The sequence below is a fragment of the Sorex araneus genome, chromosome 5, assembly GCF_027595985.1.
Source record: "Sorex araneus isolate mSorAra2 chromosome 5, mSorAra2.pri, whole genome shotgun sequence".
In the NCBI taxonomy this organism is placed as follows: domain Eukaryota; kingdom Metazoa; phylum Chordata; class Mammalia; order Eulipotyphla; family Soricidae; genus Sorex; species Sorex araneus.
Window position 1 is genome coordinate 183,976,190 of NC_073306.1, and position 17,646 is coordinate 183,993,835.

The window sequence follows — 17,646 nt, forward strand, 5'->3', positions numbered from 1 at the left end:
CTTTGCAATTAAACACCATCCTGACCGTTAAGGTGGATAATGTGTTATGACAGAAAAATGGAGGCAAATTGGTTTTAGAGTCCTCTGGAATAGCTCTGGTTAAACTTTCACACGCACATACACCAGTTGGGGACTTTGCTAAAACTGCAGAATCTGCTTCTGTAGGTTTGTACTGGAGTCTAAGATTCTCTCTTCTCAAGTTTCTGACTTGCACCCAGCAGTGCTGGAAGTTGCTTTGTCAGGGCTCAGGAGACTATGCAGTGGCCAGGGGACCATGCAGAGCTGGGGATCGAACCCAGGACTCCCACATGCAAAGCATGTGGTTCAACCATTGAGCTACGTCTCCCGTATTTCTCAGAAACTTGCAGTGATGGCTGATGTTGGTGGTCCTGTGTCACACTTGGAGCAGCAAGGATTTGAAAAATGACCATTTTTCGGTCAGTCTGCTTCTGTGTTACTTTCATTCTGTTTTTCTTTGGTATGCTTATTATTGACTTAAAACCTTGCAAAGGATTCTCAGTGCATTTTCAACCAAAACAGTTATGGTTTTATTTGGTAATCATTCTTAGAGACAAAACATGGTTCATTTAGTTCATTTTATTTATCAACATTATTTTAACAGATTCATTCAAATAAGGTAAATTCGGGACTTTTGTGGACTTCTTTACTTGCTTTTCTTCCAGTTAAAGTGTTGGTAAAGCAGTTAAAGTTTTCATCTTCTAACCTAAATGAATTCTTTGCAAAAAAGTTAAGGTAGCTTTGATCCAAGGAACTGCTTTAGAAAATCTGAATCACTCAAATATCCTTTTGACTTTGCACTCAACCTCAAGGTATTAAATGAATCATAAGGAAAATAACTTAGGAAGTGAATTCAGAAAGAAATGTTTCTCCTACTGGGTCATATTAGCTTTTTAACAGCTTTGAAATGGAAGGTGGAAGGGGAATGGTACTAGAGGTGATGGTCAAAAGCAAACTTCCGTGGTGTTCACACCGTCTCTTATCATGGTCTAAAGGGAAAGGCAGGCCATAGTTTTCTAGCTGAGCCAGTTTACACAGAAGCTGTACACTGCATCTTACTGTTATTCTCTTTTCTAGCTATGTACATTTTAAAAAAGTACAACACAGTGTTAAATACGAGGGTAGCTAACAATGGAACATACAGCATGATATTAATAAACCAAAAGAGCTTGGTGGAGCCAAGGACAGAAATCAAAGATGATCCTTCTGGAGGAAAGCGCCTCATCTCCCGTTAGTCTGTGACGGATCTGCACTCCGATGGAAGGCCTTCCGACCGTCGCCACTGCGCCAGGCGCTGCTTAAACCATTTCTGCAGGAGGAAAATGGGTACGATTATACCTCTCTGAAAAACAGAAACACCCGTTCCCTCTGTGGCCCAACTCAGAAGGGGACGAGTAATTGTACTCCTGGGGTTAGCTCTTCTCACTGTGACCTTTCCTGCTTCAGGACCTTTGCACAAGCTGTTGCCCGTAGATGCAATGTCTGTTTTCTTTCTTTATCTGATGCACTCCCTCTCATGGAAGGCCTGCTTGATGGGCCTTCCTTGGTCACTTCATTTAAAGAGAGGGAAATTGCCTACTTTCAGATTTTGTTAGTTCCCTAGAACTTTCACTGTCTGCAATTATTTCTAACTGCTGGGTTTGCATTTGTATTTCCTTCTAAAATGTAAGATCCATAAAAGCTATTGATCTTGTCATCATGGCATCCTTAGTCTTTAGAACAAATGCTTAACAGGGTTAATCGATGTTTTTAGAATGAATAAAAGAAATAGGAGCATCTCCCTGCTACCCCCAGAGAGCTCTCTATGGCTGTGTCTTCTCATCGGTGTGGACTGGTTGAACCAGACCCCTGCTTATCAGTAGAGCCTGGTAAATTTGGTTGAGTAAAATGAATAGATAGGACCTGGGATGTGGGTCAGTGGTAGGAAGCAATGCAAGAGAGAGATGTGGGTTTCATCCTCAACACCAGGAAAGTAAATAACAAAAATAATGGATAACTAAGCCCTGAATCACTTTACAGCACTGCGTGAGGGTCCATGTAGTCGGCTGGCCCGGTCTCCCACGCGCCACAGCTGGGAGCATGACAAGATCAAGCATGGTGACCACTTACACAGAATCTCCTAGCATTGGGCAACCTGAATATTGACAGCCCATGGAACTGAAAATAGTCACAAAAATGACTGTGGATTTAGGAAAGTAAATCCCAGCTGTAACAGTCTTATACATATAATCATGGGAGAACTCAAATTGTTAGGCCTTGGCTGTTTGTATTATGCTACTGAAAGGGTTGAAGACTCTCAGAGAGCGCTTAAGAGATTCAAGTTGGAGAAAAGACTGCAGTACGGGCTGGGCTGGCCTGGATAAAATGAAGGAGTTTATTTTTCATGATTTTTCATTTTGAATCTCAATGAAGCGAAGATTTTACCATTGGATCCCACTGTGTCTTGAATATTCTACAACAGCACCAAGTGCTCTTTGGGGGACAGGAGTGGTACCCATCTGGTGGCGTTCAGGGAACCATGGCTAGTGGGGACTGGTCTTGGGGCTCTCATATGCAAAGTATGTGCTCCAGTTTTTTGAGCCAGAAATGCTTTCTTTTTTTTAAATTTGGAAAACAACTTTCTAGAGGGAGGAGGAGGGAAAAGAGGAAGAAGAGGAGGAGGAAGTGGAGGAGGATGAAGAGAAGGTAGAGGAGGAGAGGAGAAGGAGGAGGAGGAGAGGAGAAGGAGGAAGAGGAGGAAGGGGAAGCGGCAGCAGCAGCTGAAGGTGCAGCCAGCATCTATCCACACGTGAGAGGATGAGTCATAGATGTCAGTGGCAAGGTGGGACCCCAAGCTCAGTTCCTTGGTGTTTCCCAAACTTTCACATGTCAAGGTGCATTTAGAGAATGATGAGATTTTCATGTCACTCTGGGGTGCAACAGTGCAGCTACCTGCACCGGGATCACCAGAGGCTCCCAATCCTGGGCCCCACCAACAAGCAGCTCAATTGCAACCAACTGCCTGTGAGAATTGAGAGAGTCCATACAAGCATGTAAATAACCAGCTAAGCTTAGGGTGCCCAATAGTCCCTTTTGGATTTTCTAGGATTCAGCCATTCTTTTTTTTTTTGCTTTTTGGGTCACACCTGGCCATGCACAGGGGTTACTCCTAGCTCTGCACTCAGGAATTACTCCTGGCGGTGCTCAGGGGACCATATGTGATGCTGGGAATCGAACCTGGGTCGGCCGCGTGCAAGGCAAACGCCCTACCCACTGTGCTATCGCTCCAGTCCCTCTTTTTTTTTTTTTTTTTAAGGGGAGCAACTGAGAAGAAGAAGGATGGCAGAAACAGCCTAGCTGAGGGACCTGAAACGGGTGGGTGAGGTATGTCTGAGCAGAGGCTGGAGGGTTCCGAGTGGGCAGGGCTAGGTGGCTGCACAGTCGCAGGCTCAGACACAGCACCAGCAGGCTCGAGGGGGAAATCCACCTCGGCGGAGATCTAGAGAACTGAAGACAGTTCTGTGTGAGCCCAGGTTGAGAAGGAAAGGTGGGAACCAATGGGAAGGAGAGCTGCTCGGGATCAAGGCCAGCTAGGGCTCTGCACCAAAGCTAAGCTGCCTAAACACCCCGGGACCTCACGGACAATTCATCCTAACTGCACGCGAGTTTCTGCCTGGAGATATCCACACAGCAGTCAAGATCGATTAGCTTCTACCCTCTGTACTGGGGGTGGCAGCAGAGAAAAGGACTCAAAGGCCAGGAACAATATCGAGGGGGGTCAGAAAAGCTCCTTGGGGTGAGAGTGGGCTTGTTCTCTAGGCATCGTTTTATGCCTGGGAACAAGGACAGTTAAGGAGAAGGGAGAGTTCTTTCCATTCGGCAGCTTCTGCTAAAGGGTGCATTTATTCCTGCAACGTGGGGTGTGTGGTGTGGTGTGGTGTGTGTGTGTGTGTGTGTGTGTGTGTGTGTGTGTGTGTGTGTGTGTGTGTGTCTGGTTAATTTCTCAGAGATCTGGGGGTGGGGGAACCTCAGCAGGGCTCCTGGTTCGTTAATGAGCTCGCTCTGTGGGGAGTTTAAGGCTACAAGGTCTGATTCATCAGGATTTCCAGTGACTAGACTGCATCAATGGCAGAGTTTTAAAGGCTGACTAATTAAAACCTGGAGGAAGAAAGTCTCATTTTCTATCAGGATTCATTTAAGACAAAATGATGGAGCAGGCCTTATTCAGAAGAGCCACCCACAGCTTTCCGCTAATAATGAAGCAGATTCTTAATGTACAGTTACTCAAAATAACTTCAGCAAAGAGCACATTTGTGAAACGGTGCCTTGGCATCCAAAGGCTTATTAACAATTTGAACCTGGCATGGGGGCATGGAAGTAGACTCACTACTTTCCAAGAGATAAATGTTTTTAAGTAAAGATAAAATGTTTTTAAGTAAAGTTATTAAGTAAAAATAATTTAGCAAATCAGGTGCTGACAAAAATCCATGAAACATAATGCCTGCTTTTATTCCCCTTAGAATTGAGCCTCAGCACAACCTGCATCAAATACTAATTTCTACCTGGCTTTATCCTTCTCTTTGGTTCAGTCACCCCCTGGGAAAGACATTCATCCTTTGCCGGCCTATAAATGAACACTCTCATTACCTTCTCCCATTCACGGGGATTTATTTACTCCAAGCGTACAGGTGATCATTAGACCGTGAGGGAGCGGAGGGGCCGAGGCCACCCATCACTTTGTTTCTATCCTTTTCTCTCGAAGCTAACATCTCACTCCTCACTCACATTATTTTCATGAGGAGACCTCTGGGTGTCTTTATTCCATGGATAAAACATCCAATAACAAAACACACTGAGTTCTGGTTAGAGTCTCAGGATAGCAAAAAGGGATTTTTTTTTTCTGCTTTTTGGGTCACACGTGGTGATGTACAGGGGTTACTCCTGGCTCTGCACTCAGGAATTACTCCTAGCAGTGCTCGGGGGACCGTACGGGATGCTGGGAATCAAACCTGGTTGGTGATGTGCAAGGCAAACGCCCTACCTGATGTGCTATCACTTCAGCCTCCAAAAGAGATTTTTTTAAGTTAATAAATAATACTGGAGTAAGAATCAAGGCCAGGGGCTGGAGCGATAGCACAGTGGGTAGGGCATTTGCCTTGCACGCAGCCGACCCAGGTTCGATTCCCAGCATCCCATATGGTCCCCCAGCACTGCCAGGAGTAATTCCTGAGTGCAGAGCCAGGAGTAACCCCTGTGCACTGCTGGGTGTGACCCAAAAAGGAAAAAAAAAAAAAAAAAGAATCAAGGCCAGCTACACTAGGCCTAAATCTGTGTTAGGAGAAAGTGCCAGATCACTCCAACCCTCCCAAGAGGCCTATGAAAGAGTTTTCCTGGCCCTTTCTCACACTGACTTGAAAAATAATAAAAGATGAGAGGGATTGATATGTTGTAAGTTTGATCTAACTTAAATTAGGGGTGATCTAATTATTAGCATGAGAAACCTACATAGGAACCCAACAACTTAAGTTCAGTAAGCTTCAAAAATGATTCCCAGAGAAAGGAGACTGATAGAACAGTAGATAAGGCCCTTGCCTTGCCTGCGGCTGACCTGGGTTTGATCTCCAGCCGCCCATATGGTTCCTGGAGCAGTGCCGGGAGTGATTCCTGAGCACAGAATCAGGAGTAGCCACCGAGCACTGCCAACAGTGGCTCCAAAACCAAAATAAACAAGTAAATAGGTAATTAAAAAAAACAAACATTATTCCTAGGGCTGGAGAGATAGTACAGCAGGTAAGATCCTTGCCTTGCATGCAGCCAATCTGGATTCCATCCCCAGCATCCTACACAGTCCCCCAAGCACCACCAGGAGAGATTCCTGAGCACAGAGCCAGGAATAACCCATGAGCATTGATGGATGTAACCCAGAAAACAAAAAATAAAACTAAATAAGAGCAATTCCCATTAGAATATGCTATACCTCACTTCCAGTTCCTCTATGTAAACCCCTGCTGTCCCTTTGATGCACTGATTCGCCCCCCCCCACCAGAGAGAAAGGGTTGCCCCGGCCCCAACCCCAGTGGGGCAGAGAACATTGTTCTTCAGTGGGAACAGTTAGGAAAAGGTCTGAAAATCCCCCAGTGGATTACCAGTCCCCCCCCCCCCCCCGCCAGCACCTTTTAGCCCCTAGTATCCCTGCAAAAGTATCAGCATGTGGGTCAGCTCTGGCTAAGGACCTCATAAGAACACCACACACTCACTTTTCTTTCCCTAAAGTAGTAGTGCGTAGTAGTAGTACTATTAGGAAAAAAATAAAGGCTATTCTGGCAATGCTGGAGGTGAGTAAACTAGGGAAGTGAGATCAGGCTTGCAAAAATGACTATTATTTTGGCTTTGGGAACCCTTTCTCAAGGAACAGGCCAACACGAGTAAAGAAGAAAAAGTCCTGATACCGGAAGTTGTTTAGAGGTAGGCCCTGCCAGCAGTGGCCTCATAGAGTTAAGGAGCTTCCACAAGGCCAGCTATAAATAAGAACCATCTTTATCAATGTCCCAACGTTCATTTTTCAGCATTTCAGCATCATTCAGACACTTCTGAGGATGTGAGTGTAAACAGTTCCAGAAGGTACGGTTCTGTTATCAGTACACAGGGCAGGGGTGAGACGTTGAACATGAGACTCATGCAGTAAGGGACAGGAGGGGGCAGATAGCTGAGGTCCCTGTGCTGCCTCTCTAAGCTCCGGGGTCTTAGATTCTCCCTGGACAGGAAGCCAGAGGGGCAAGCTGGGCTGTGGCAGCCTCAGGGAGGAAGAAGGTGTTGGCCCCCTGGCAGGAAAAGGAAGCCAAGGCCCAGGCGGGTGTGAAGCTGACTCACCCCCACACCCACTCCTCTCAGAGTTGGCACTACCATTCGATCACTGGAGGCGACAGAGGAGGAGAAGGACTGCCTGAGGGGACAAGTGTCCCCCACTCTGCAGAGAGACAACGGGTCGATCAGCCACTGGAACCCAGCTCCTTTCCTTCTCCTGCCCCTTCCCTGATTTGAGGGGAAACTGATTAGAACCTGGAATGACTGTCCTTTGATGCACTGATTTACCCCCCACCGAAAGAAATACAATAAATTAATTTCAATCCTTCTCTTCCACCCATCCAACTACTTTCATTCTTTCCCGGGGGAGACATCCAAGCATAGTGGCGAGAGGACAGAATGTGAAGACGTGTGTGGGTCCAATCCTAGGCCGGCTTCTTCCCAGCTGCACCCTTGGGCGTGCTAGTGAACCTTTCAGTGCTTTGGTTTATCTGGCTAGTGGGGTAAAGAGTACTACCTGGAAGTACTGGTAAATAATTTGGTACTTAAAGATTCTAGGGACATGCCTGGCAAGTCTGAGCCATTTCAAAGATCAGTTTAATCTTAGAGACAGGTAAGGGGAGAATGCAATTTATGGGAGACTCAACCACGTTGGACCCAAGTTGGCACTGCACCCATGGTAAACCCACAATCTTCTTTCTTCCTTCCTTCTTCTTCTCTCTCCCTTCCTCTTTCCCTCCCCCTCTCTCCTTTCTTTCTTTCTTTCTTTCTTTCTTTCTTTCTTTCTTTCTTTCTTTCTTTCTTTCTTTCTTTCTTTCTTTCTTTCTTTCTTTCTTTCTTTCTCTTTCTTTCTTTCTTTCTCTTTCTTTCTTTCTTTCTTTCTTTCTTTCTTTCTTTCTTTCTTTCTTTCTTTCTTTCTTTCTTTCTTTCTTTCTTCAGGGCAAGCACCTTAAATCTATTTATTATTGATGTAGCACTGGCTTACAGGTCTATACAAGTTTTCATCCCTTCAAATGTATGTTATCATGCCACAGCCACTTCCTAGGTGCCAGTAACCCAAGTTCATTGGACTCTTTTTACTCTGTCAGTCCCAACCTACAGCTTTATTTTTAAGATGAGATACTGGGCCAAAGAGATAGTATCGGGTGAAGGTGCTTGCCTTGCATGTGGATGATCATGGTTTAATCCCTGGCACTGCAGGCCACCCAGCCCAGCCCCTCCAAAGTGATCCTTGAACTACTGGGTATAGTCCCCCACACCCCGCAAAATAAAACAAAATAGTGCAAAAGGGAGAGATGAGTTGTTATTGTCTCTGAAACGATCTTCTAAGTATAGCGTGGGATAGGAAATGACAACATTTCAGCAGCCTCCCCAGGAGGTTCCAAAAGTCATGAACTGTGAGATTTCGGTTCAGTAAATCACCTTCCATTAAGTTCTGGTTCTGGTTGGCCAGACAGCTGTTCCCTTTGCTAAAAACAGTCTTGATTTTCCACATGACCTGGGAATGAGGGAAGTTTCTGTGGACAAATTCTCCCAAGTGCTTAATTAGTGAAAGTCACTTCTGACTTGCGACCCACGGTCTGGGTTCTAGGAGCCAGGGAAGCACCCATCTCAGGCTGGAAGTTGGGAATTAGTGCGGCTCATTAAAGACAGAGGGCCAGGGATGTAGTTCGGTGCTACAGCATTAGCTTTGAGTGGGTGAGGTCCTGGGTTCAATTCCTGGCACGGCTCAAAACCAAGAATGAATGGGTGCATTTTGGAGCCAGAGAGGTAGTAGAGCAGGTAGGGGGCTTCCCTGACATGGATCTGACCTGGGTTCAGTTCTTGGCACTGCATATAGTCCCCTGAGCTCTGCTAGAGTGACTCCTTAGTCCTGAGACAGGAGTAAGCCTGGAGCACTGTGGGGGTGTCTCCCCTTTCCTTCCCCCAAAGAAAAGAACAAAGGACAAAGTGCCTGATGAGTCTCTTTCAAATGGGAAGAATTCAGTTCACACTCCTGGTGGTAGGTGCTTTAGATTCCCTCAGGGAGGGATGCTAGAGCAGTTCCCAATAGTATCCTGAGTAATATTATCTTTCCACTATCAAAGGGAACACAGAAGTCGGAATTTAGGCAAGGCTAAGGAGGTAAAGTCAGACGGAGCTCATGGGCAGTGTGCTCTACACTGGAAACAACATCCAGGATAATATAGCTGGGGAGGGGGCTGGAGTGATAGCACAGCCAGGACTTATTCCTGAGTGCATGAGCCAGAAGTAACCCCTGTGCACTGCTGGGTGTAACCAAAGCAAAAGAAAAAAAATGTATATATATATATATATATATATATAGCTGGGGAGCCCCGCCCCCTATAAATTAAAAAGGAGTAAGGAAGCTGGGGGCATGGCTCAAAGGTTTGGAGCTCAGGCACCGCTTGGTCCCCAGAGCACCATCTGCAGATCTCCCTGGACGGCGAGGCAGGAGCAGTTCCCAGTGTTGATGGGTGTGGCAGTAATAATAATAACAACAACAACAATAATAGGTGCATTTAAAGAGACACCTGCTGCCGCCCGCGACACCTTCTAACGTCAGAGGTCTCCCTTCTTAGAAAACTCCAGAAAACCTCTAAACCTTAGAGCCAAATCTCTCCTGGCTCCCTGCAAGTTCAGCTCCACCGTCCTGAGGCCAAGCGGCAGCGTGACGCGGGGAAAGAGTCTGCACTCTGCGCGTGCCCAGCGAGTCCGTGCCTCCGGGCCTCAGTTTCCTCCTTTCATCCCACCTGCGCCCTGGTCTGCGAGCTGCGTGGGGGTGCGTCCCCCACGTCCAGCCGCGACCTCCCCGCGGCGGGGAGCTGTCCTGCACCTGCACGGGGGGAGCGGGCGCCCCTCCGGGATGCTGCGGAGCAGCGCTGGGAGCCGCAGGAGGAAGCGCGGGCGGGGCCGCAGCCGGCGGGGCGCAGGGGATCGCGGAGAGGGACGGGGGTGGGGGGCTCACCAGCGTCTCCTCCTCCGTCAGGCCCGCCTCGGCCGCGATGAGGCACAGCGTGGTGGGGTCCGGGTGCTTGTTGACCTTGCTGAAGTTGTACTCCAGGATCTCCAGCTGGTCCTCCGTGGGGCCGCTCGCGCTCTCTGTCGACATGGTCCCGGCGCGCCTGCGGGGAGGCAGAGCAGGGAGATGGGGCGCGGCCGGGCACCCTCGCCGCGGCGGCCCCGCCCCCAAATCCCCCGGGCGTCCGCCGGAGGCGGCGCTCCCGCCCCGAGGGGGTTCCCCCCGGGAACACCCCAACTTCCCCCCCCCCCCGCCCCCTTCCGCAGTCGGCGAGGTCCGGGGTGAAGGACTGCCGCGTCCACTAGGGGCAACAACTGTCTCCGACGGGGCCCTGCCCCCGCGACCCCGGACCCGGGGACCCCCACCCCAAATCTGCTGCAGGCTCGCTCCGGTCTGCTTCTAAAGGGGTTCCGCACTTGGGGCCCTGGCCAGGAAAGATGCGCGACCCCCCCCCCCCCAGGAGCCCGGGAGGGGTGCGTTTGCGGCTCTAGACATCTCTCCCTTTTGCAGAGGGGTCCGCGGGGGACGGGGAGTGGGGTGGGGATTCAAAGAGGAGCATCCGCAGAAATGTGCCCCTCAGGGCGTGGGTGTGGGTGTGGGTGTGGGTGTCCCTGGGCAGCAGGCAATACCGTCGCCCACCCGCGGCCCCAGCCCCGGGCTGCGCTTAGAGAGAGCGGGCAGTGCGCGGCTCGGGCTGGCCCGCTGGTCACTGCGCAGCACAGGCCGGGTGGGCAGGCGGTGCCCGGTCCAGGCTCTGTCCACGCAATGCCCCCCTCGGCGAGGACTTTCGGGGACACGCCGCACCGAGAGGAGGCTCCACCGCCAACGGTCCTGCAATGCCCGCTCTGGGTGATCTTAAACGGACTGAAATCTAGCTGAGGGTAATTACCAGCTTCAAGGTTTCCTATTGCCTCCTCTGCGAGCCATATTACTTCCTTTTGCAATTGTACCTTTGGCAATTTCCTTTTCATCCCTAGGTTGCTTCTGAACCAGGCGGCGGGAGGGGGGAGGGTGTTAGAGGAGAGGGGCGGGGAGTGGACCTATGTGCGCCCCCTCCTCAGTCCTACCCCCAACTCTCCACCCCCGCCCGACCTCGTTCTCCGCTACACACCTCGATTGAGCCCTGGGAGATTAGAGTCTTGTCGAACTTGGCTGTGGATTTGGCACGGACTGGTCAGGACTTGACACCGGCAGGCAGGAAAAGACAAGCTCTAGTTGTTGTTTTAACAAACAGCTGCCAAATCAGCCAGCACCCTGCTGGGAGGTTTTGATGTGGTCTGTGCCTGGGAAGGAGCCGCACCCCCACCCCCCAAATCTGGCTGCAGAGGGTCCCCCAGGCTCTTGCCAACTTCTCTACTCTGAATGCATCCAGTGCGCCTTCAATGACGGTCCTTTAACCGCTCCCCAGGGTCACTGAGGCTTTCAGGCAGGACCTGGAACCATCCTACTGCCAAGGGTTCAAGCTCATTTCTCAGGTCAAGGCGAAGTCTCTCTGGGTTTGGGGCCGGAGATAGCACAGCGGGTAGGGCGTCTGCCTTGCACGTGGCTGACCCGGGTTTGATTCCCAGCATCCCATATGGTCTCCTGAGCACCGCCAGGAGTAACTCCTGAGTGCAGAGCCAGGAGTAACCCCTGGGCATTGCCAGGTGTGACCCAAAAAAGCAAAAAAAAAGAAAAAAGAAATCTCTCTGGGTTTACTTTTATTTGTATTAATTTGGGGCTGGGGTGGGAAGCTGGGGACACACCCTGCGGTGGTCGGGTGCTATTTTTCCTGGCTCTGTACTCAGGAGCGACCCCTGGTGCTGCTCCAGGGAACATGAGGAATTTGAACTAGGGTCCCTGGAGTGCGAAGCAAGTGCCTTAACTAGCCTGTACTGTCTCTGCCACCCTCCCTGGGTTTTTACAGCATGCTGTGCTCTCCACTTGGACCTGGATAACAGTGATTTCTGTCACGGTGCTGAGACAGGGCAGGCTTAGGTTTGTTAGAAGTACCTCTCCCGGGGCTGGAGGATAGCACAGAGGGTAGGACGTTTGTCTTGAACACGGCCCACCCAGTTCAATTCCCAGCATCCCATATGGTCCCCTGCGCAGCGCCAGGAGTAATTCCTGAGTGTATGAGCCAGGAGTAACCCCTGTGCATCGCCAGGTGTGACCCAAAAACAAACAAACAAAAAAAAGTGCCTCTTCCATTTAATAGTCCACATTCTTCAAGATTTACTCTGTATAAGCAAACATAGATTTGTCTAAGCAAAACATAGATTTTATGTTCAGCTCCATTCTCTGCTAGATTTTCCCTGCAACCCAGCCTGTGTTTAGTTTGGTAGGAAAAAAAAAAAATCAGAAGTCAGACAAAAAAAAAAATAATGCTCAAGCAGACAGGCGCCAGTTACCTTCTGACTGGGCACTGGCAGGCCTTGGTGGAGGGGGCAGTTCTAGTCAGAGCGGCTCAGGGCACCTTCCTTCTGCTGCATGTGGGTCTTGCCCCAGAGAACACAGGAGAGAGGAAACGGCTGCCTCTGACTAGCTCAAAGGTTCAAGGACTGTTAAGCCCATGGCTATGACAGAACTTGAAATCTACTAAGGCTGTGACACGGACTCTCTCAGATTCGTGTGGCTTCCTGAGAGAGGTTCTGTCACAGATCTCAAGGGTTCGTCTTCTAAAGGAGAGTTTAGAAGACTTGTGGGCTGTGCTGGCTGACTTGGCTGCTAAGGAGATGGCTTCGAAAGCACCAACTTCTCCGGAGTACACTGAGCAAACACACTGGGCTTTAGAAACGAGGGGGAAGAGCTAAATTTGTCATCCACTCTACCTGTTATTTCCTCCGGCGAAACCCTCTCTGGGCTCTCTCAGCCCTCTCTGGCTGGCGTGTTTGCTGCTGTCGCTTGGTTTCTCCCCTCTCGCCACCCTCTCTCTCTCAGAGGAGACTTATAAACCAAATCACCCTAGTAACCTTGGCCTTATAAAGCTCCTCAATGCTTTCCAGTAAGGAAACTGTTGAAAGGTTTCTCTGAAGGTAGTCTAAACAATGTTAGATGAAAAGAACTAAAAATATCCCAAAGCTTCTGAAACGTTCACCTTAGCACGTGTTCCTCTGTTGCTGTGCTTATTAATATCTTGTGAAACAGCCAAAGAGCAATATGTTCTGTGCTTGTTTTTCTTTTGTGTCTGGGGGGAGAAAGTACCTAACCCCTCTCAGGAGGGCAGAGAAGAGGCAGGGGGAGACTGGGGAAGAGTTAATTTTCAATAGGGGTGGGTGGTTGTGTCAGTATGATAGTTTTACCTCTGCCCACTGATTGTTTATCTGGGGCAGGGGCAGGGGGCCCAGGAGATGCAGGGGGTCACTCCTGCGATACTTGACCAACATGCTGCGTGATTCAGGGTTCAGGCTCCAAAGTGTTGGAGACCAAGGATGACACCCAGCAGTGCTGGGCAGGGGCTGGAGGGCAGTATGATACTGGGGGCATGTGCTGGCAGGTCTAATCTGGATCTTGGACATGTCAAGCATGTACCTCTGACCCTGTGAAGTCCGCCCAGCCCCTGATCCTATCTAAGTATCTCTAAGACTGAGGAGATAGCTCAGTGAGGTGCAGGATTTGCATGCTGGAACCCTGGGTTCAGTCCCCAGTACTGTACTGTCCTCTGAGCACTGTTGGGAGTAACCCCTGAGCGCTAAGCCAGGAGTAGACAGACCCTGAGTACCTAAAGGCATACCCCCCAAACAAAACTGACAAATAAATCACTGTCACTGTCACTGTCGTCCCGTTGCTTATCAATTTGTTCGAGCGGGCACCAGTAACGTCTCTCATTGTGAGACTTACTGTTACTGTTTTTGGCACATCGAATACGCCACGGGTAGCTTGCCAGGCTCTCCGAGAGGGGCAGAGGAATTGAACATGGGTCGGCCACGTGAAAGGCGAACGCCCTACCGCTGTGCTATTGCTCCAGCCCGACAAATAAATGAATGAATAAAAATATCTCCTTATTTGAACTATCTTACGAAGCATGCTGCCAACTGCCAAGGTGCAAAAATAGCTTTGGGCTTACACTGACCATCTTTCCCTCTCTCCCAGCCGCTCTGTCCTCTTTGTAACACCAGGAACATCAAACCAAGAGATAAAGACAATCATTGGCGACATTCCTCAGAAACACTGAGCTGGCCAAAGTGAGAGAAACTTCTTCTTTAGAAGGTGATGTTTGATTGTCCTTAAAGTCCTTAAATTCCTCAGTGAGAAAAATTGTTAACTTTCAAGATAACATTTATGAAGACCATTAATGTACTAGAACTTCAAGCAGACAGCCGGGAATGGCACGCAGCTGATAGAGCACACGCCTGGCGTGTGTGCGGCCCTGGTTTAGATTCCTGCCTATGCCTGCAGCTCCTGGCGCTGCTAGGAGCAGCCCTGGTGATAAGCACGGCTGGGAGTGGCTCCATAACAATAGCAGCAACTTAGAAAAGAAAATGAAGTCAGGGAGAGGGAGCACAGTGTACTGAAAGCCGGCTCTGCATCCAGGGGGCCCGGGTTCCATCTCTGCACTGCACTCTACCCCCGAGTAGAACCAACACAGAGATAGCAGGAATTCCTGAGCACAGTTGAGTGTGGCTCCAAAACCAAAGAAGGGGAGGGGGAAGGTAGGACTTCAAATGAACATTAGACTGAGTATATTATGTGTATATGACAGCATTGCCCTCAAGGAAACAAGGTGGCGTCACATCTAAAGAGGAAAATACTTTTTGCGTGTGAAGCAAAATAGTTTTATGAAAAATTTAGAGAGATGGGAGAAAGGAGAAAAAATTCTACTGTCTATTCTGCTTGCAGTACAAGCACTTCGGAATGTCACAAGCATCCAGAAGGACTCACTTCTCCACGTAAATTCTCCCTTTGCTCTCTTTTTTCTTGTTGTTGTTTTTGTTGCTGTTGTTTTTTGGGTCACGCCTGGCGATGCACAGGGGTTACTCCTGGCTGTGCACTCAAGACTCACTCCTGGCGGTGCTTGAGGGGCCATATGGGATGCTGGGAATCAAACCCGGGCCGCCAGCCGGTGCAAGACAAATGTCCTACCCGCTGTGCTATTGCTCCAGCCCTTCCTTTTGCTCTCTTGATGACAGAAAAACATATTTGGATTTGAGCTTGTCATTGGGGTCATCAACTCTCACCTTAGTCAAGCTAATTGTTGGGAAAGAGATCTCCTAGGTGGCAAATTTTGTGAGAGCAGTTTCTACGTTCATTCGCTGAGTTACGGTGTCATTCTTATGATTCTGGAATGGCTAAACAAGGTAGTTGAGAACAGAACCATTAATAAAGAAAAACATACAAATGCCAGGGGTTGAGGAGAGCAGTACAGGGGTCAAGGTGCAGACAGCCAAGACTGTTTCAGTCCCAGTACCCCATGTTCCCCAAGCATTGTAGCCAAAAATGGGCCTCTTGAGCACTGCTTGGGAGGTCCCCTCCCCCTGAAATTTGATGCTGCCTTTATTGGTTTCTTAGAAGAGATGACTGGGTGGAAAACCTCAAGACCATCCCAGAGGCACACAAACCAATCTTGGAATGCAGCGGCTGCTGGCAGAAATACCTCTGGACTTGATAACAGAATACCAAAACTGGGTGGCCGCTTTCATGACCATGCAGCATCATATGCTCTTTGTTATCAACAATAGAAAACATATAATCTAATGATGCCATTCCAACAAGTCTGACTGTTGGGGGGGAAACTTCAAATAATGATAGTGAGTTTCCTGTCGAAAATTGAATGTAATCAAAGTAAGGAGAGAGTAAAGTGAAAATCATGTGCCACACAGGCAGAGGGGGAGTGGGAGGGGGGTATGCTGGGGTTCTTGATGGTAGAACATGTGCACTGGTGGAGGGATGGGTGTTTGATCATTGTATGATTGAGACTTGATCCTGGAAGCCCTGTAATTGTTCTCACAGTGACTCAATTAAAAAGAATAAAAAAAAAGAAAGAAAGAATAAAGAACGTCTCAAGCCAGACCCATCTAAGATGGAAGGGGAGCCCATATCTTTAATGTGCTTCTTAATTAATGCTTTGTACTTGCACTTTGATTTCAGCTTAGTTTCAGTATTTCCACAAAACTAAGAGTGCCTTTGTTCATTCCTCACTACTACTCCTCTACTTATCCTTTCCTTCTAAACATTAATGAGGAAGCATCAACAGCACAGAAGATTAATGTAAGGTTTAATAACAAGCAGAAACAAGTGTGGGATTCAATAACAAGCAGAAACAAGTGTGAGATTTAATAACAAACAGAAACAAGTACTATATGACTTGGTGAGTAGACTTTTCACGGTTGTTTTGGCCTATGTAAATATTGACTAAACTGACATGGTTTGGAAACATTCATAGGCCTGTGTTCTTCACTAAATTATATACTCTCCAGTGGGGGCTGTGCCATGTTTCACAAACCTCCATCTCTCAGCATCCATTAGGAAGACCTTCTCTAGCAGATGCTCAGTTAATGTCCATTTAACCAATGGCATCTGGCATTCTCTGACTTAGGACATAAGGTAGGAAGAGATTACTCTTTGTTTTCTGCAACCAGAACTGGCCCTGTTCAAATTCCAAGCGGAACACCGGAATAAACAACTTCCTAGTCTTCTGTTATCTTTTAGTCCTCACTGTCCCAAACAACACAGAATTGATCTCTAGTTTTGTGTCACAAGAAGAAACCCCAGCCCTGTTCTAGTAATAACATATATTTTGGTAATCACTACACACCAGGCACAATCCTAAATGTCTCGGATGCATGTGCTCGTTGAATCATTCAAGAAGCAACACTGTGTGGTTGGTATTCTTGGTCTCTCCCTTTGGCCCGTGTGGAAATAGATAAACATGTATACTCTTCATGAGGAGATATATAGAACTTTCCCGAATCATAAATCTAGCCAATAGGAGAGCAAAGATTCTAACCCAGAATATCTGGCTTCCACATCCTTATTCTTAATTACTGAACTATAGTTTTTCTTTGTACTGTGTGGCTAAGTAAACCAAAGCACCTTGCCTGGAAAAAGGGACAGTGAAGCTAAGTGCTCTCACGTGGGACAGGAGAAAGGAGGCTTCTCTCCCCAAGGCATCTTTCTTAACCTTGTTGACCAGACCCAGAGATCTGGGGTAGCAGTGATTCCAGTTAACACGGCCCGCCTGGCTGTCTACCTGCCTCCCACCCCCAATATGTTCTTCATTAATTGGTACCTGCACAATTGAGAAATGACATTGTATAAGTGAAACAGTGTACAACTGAAGGAAAGTAAACAGAAAGGAATAGAAAGGTAAACTCTGAGAGCTTGTTTGGAGGTTCTAGCAGGGGAGTGCCGCTGTTCCGATACCCTTGACCGGAGAACGGTCCGTCTCTATTCGGGGAAGGCCGCGTCCTCTTCACCTCTTCGGGAGAGAGTACATGGAGTGATGAGGGAGGATGAGGACACCCGCCTAGCCAGCCAGGTCAACTGAATTAACCATGATGACCCATACAGTAACAGATGTCACAGCCGGATCCACTCACATCCAGAAAGGTTGACTTTAACCAGACCAGCGGGCGCTCAGTGCCTCTCGCAGCTACCTAATCCCCAGATGCACAGGGTTTTGTTGCATTGATTAGGAAGCTCCTGAAACTGCAGAAACAGACCCCTTCATGGTCCAGTCTTTCCAAAAGCCACTTAGAGAAAACAGCCAGATGTTATAAAAAGCCAGTGCAGTGGAAGGTCTCGAATGACTTCCAGCCATCAGTGAATCGTTTACTAATCGTGGACACAGCATTCTTTTCACTAACATATTCTAATCCAAAGCTTTATATGTGCAAAAACATGGG

The 17,646-nt window shown here is 48.4% G+C and overlaps 1 protein-coding gene across 1 annotated transcript in view; it reads right to left on the reverse strand.

Moving 5' to 3' along the window:
* Window positions 1-577: 577 nt before the first annotated feature.
* The window catches only part of HOPX (HOP homeobox), a 32,237-nt gene continuing 15,168 nt past the window's right edge, over window positions 578-17,646 (reverse strand). The window contains exons 2-3 of the mRNA XM_004616451.2: window positions 9,770-9,926; window positions 578-1,327 (exon numbers count right to left, since the gene is read on the reverse strand). Of these exons, the coding sequence (XP_004616508.1) occupies window positions 1,250-1,327; window positions 9,770-9,913 (222 nt within the window). The 5' untranslated portion in view covers window positions 9,914-9,926 and the 3' untranslated portion in view covers window positions 578-1,249. The remainder of the gene's footprint in view (window positions 1,328-9,769; window positions 9,927-17,646) is intronic.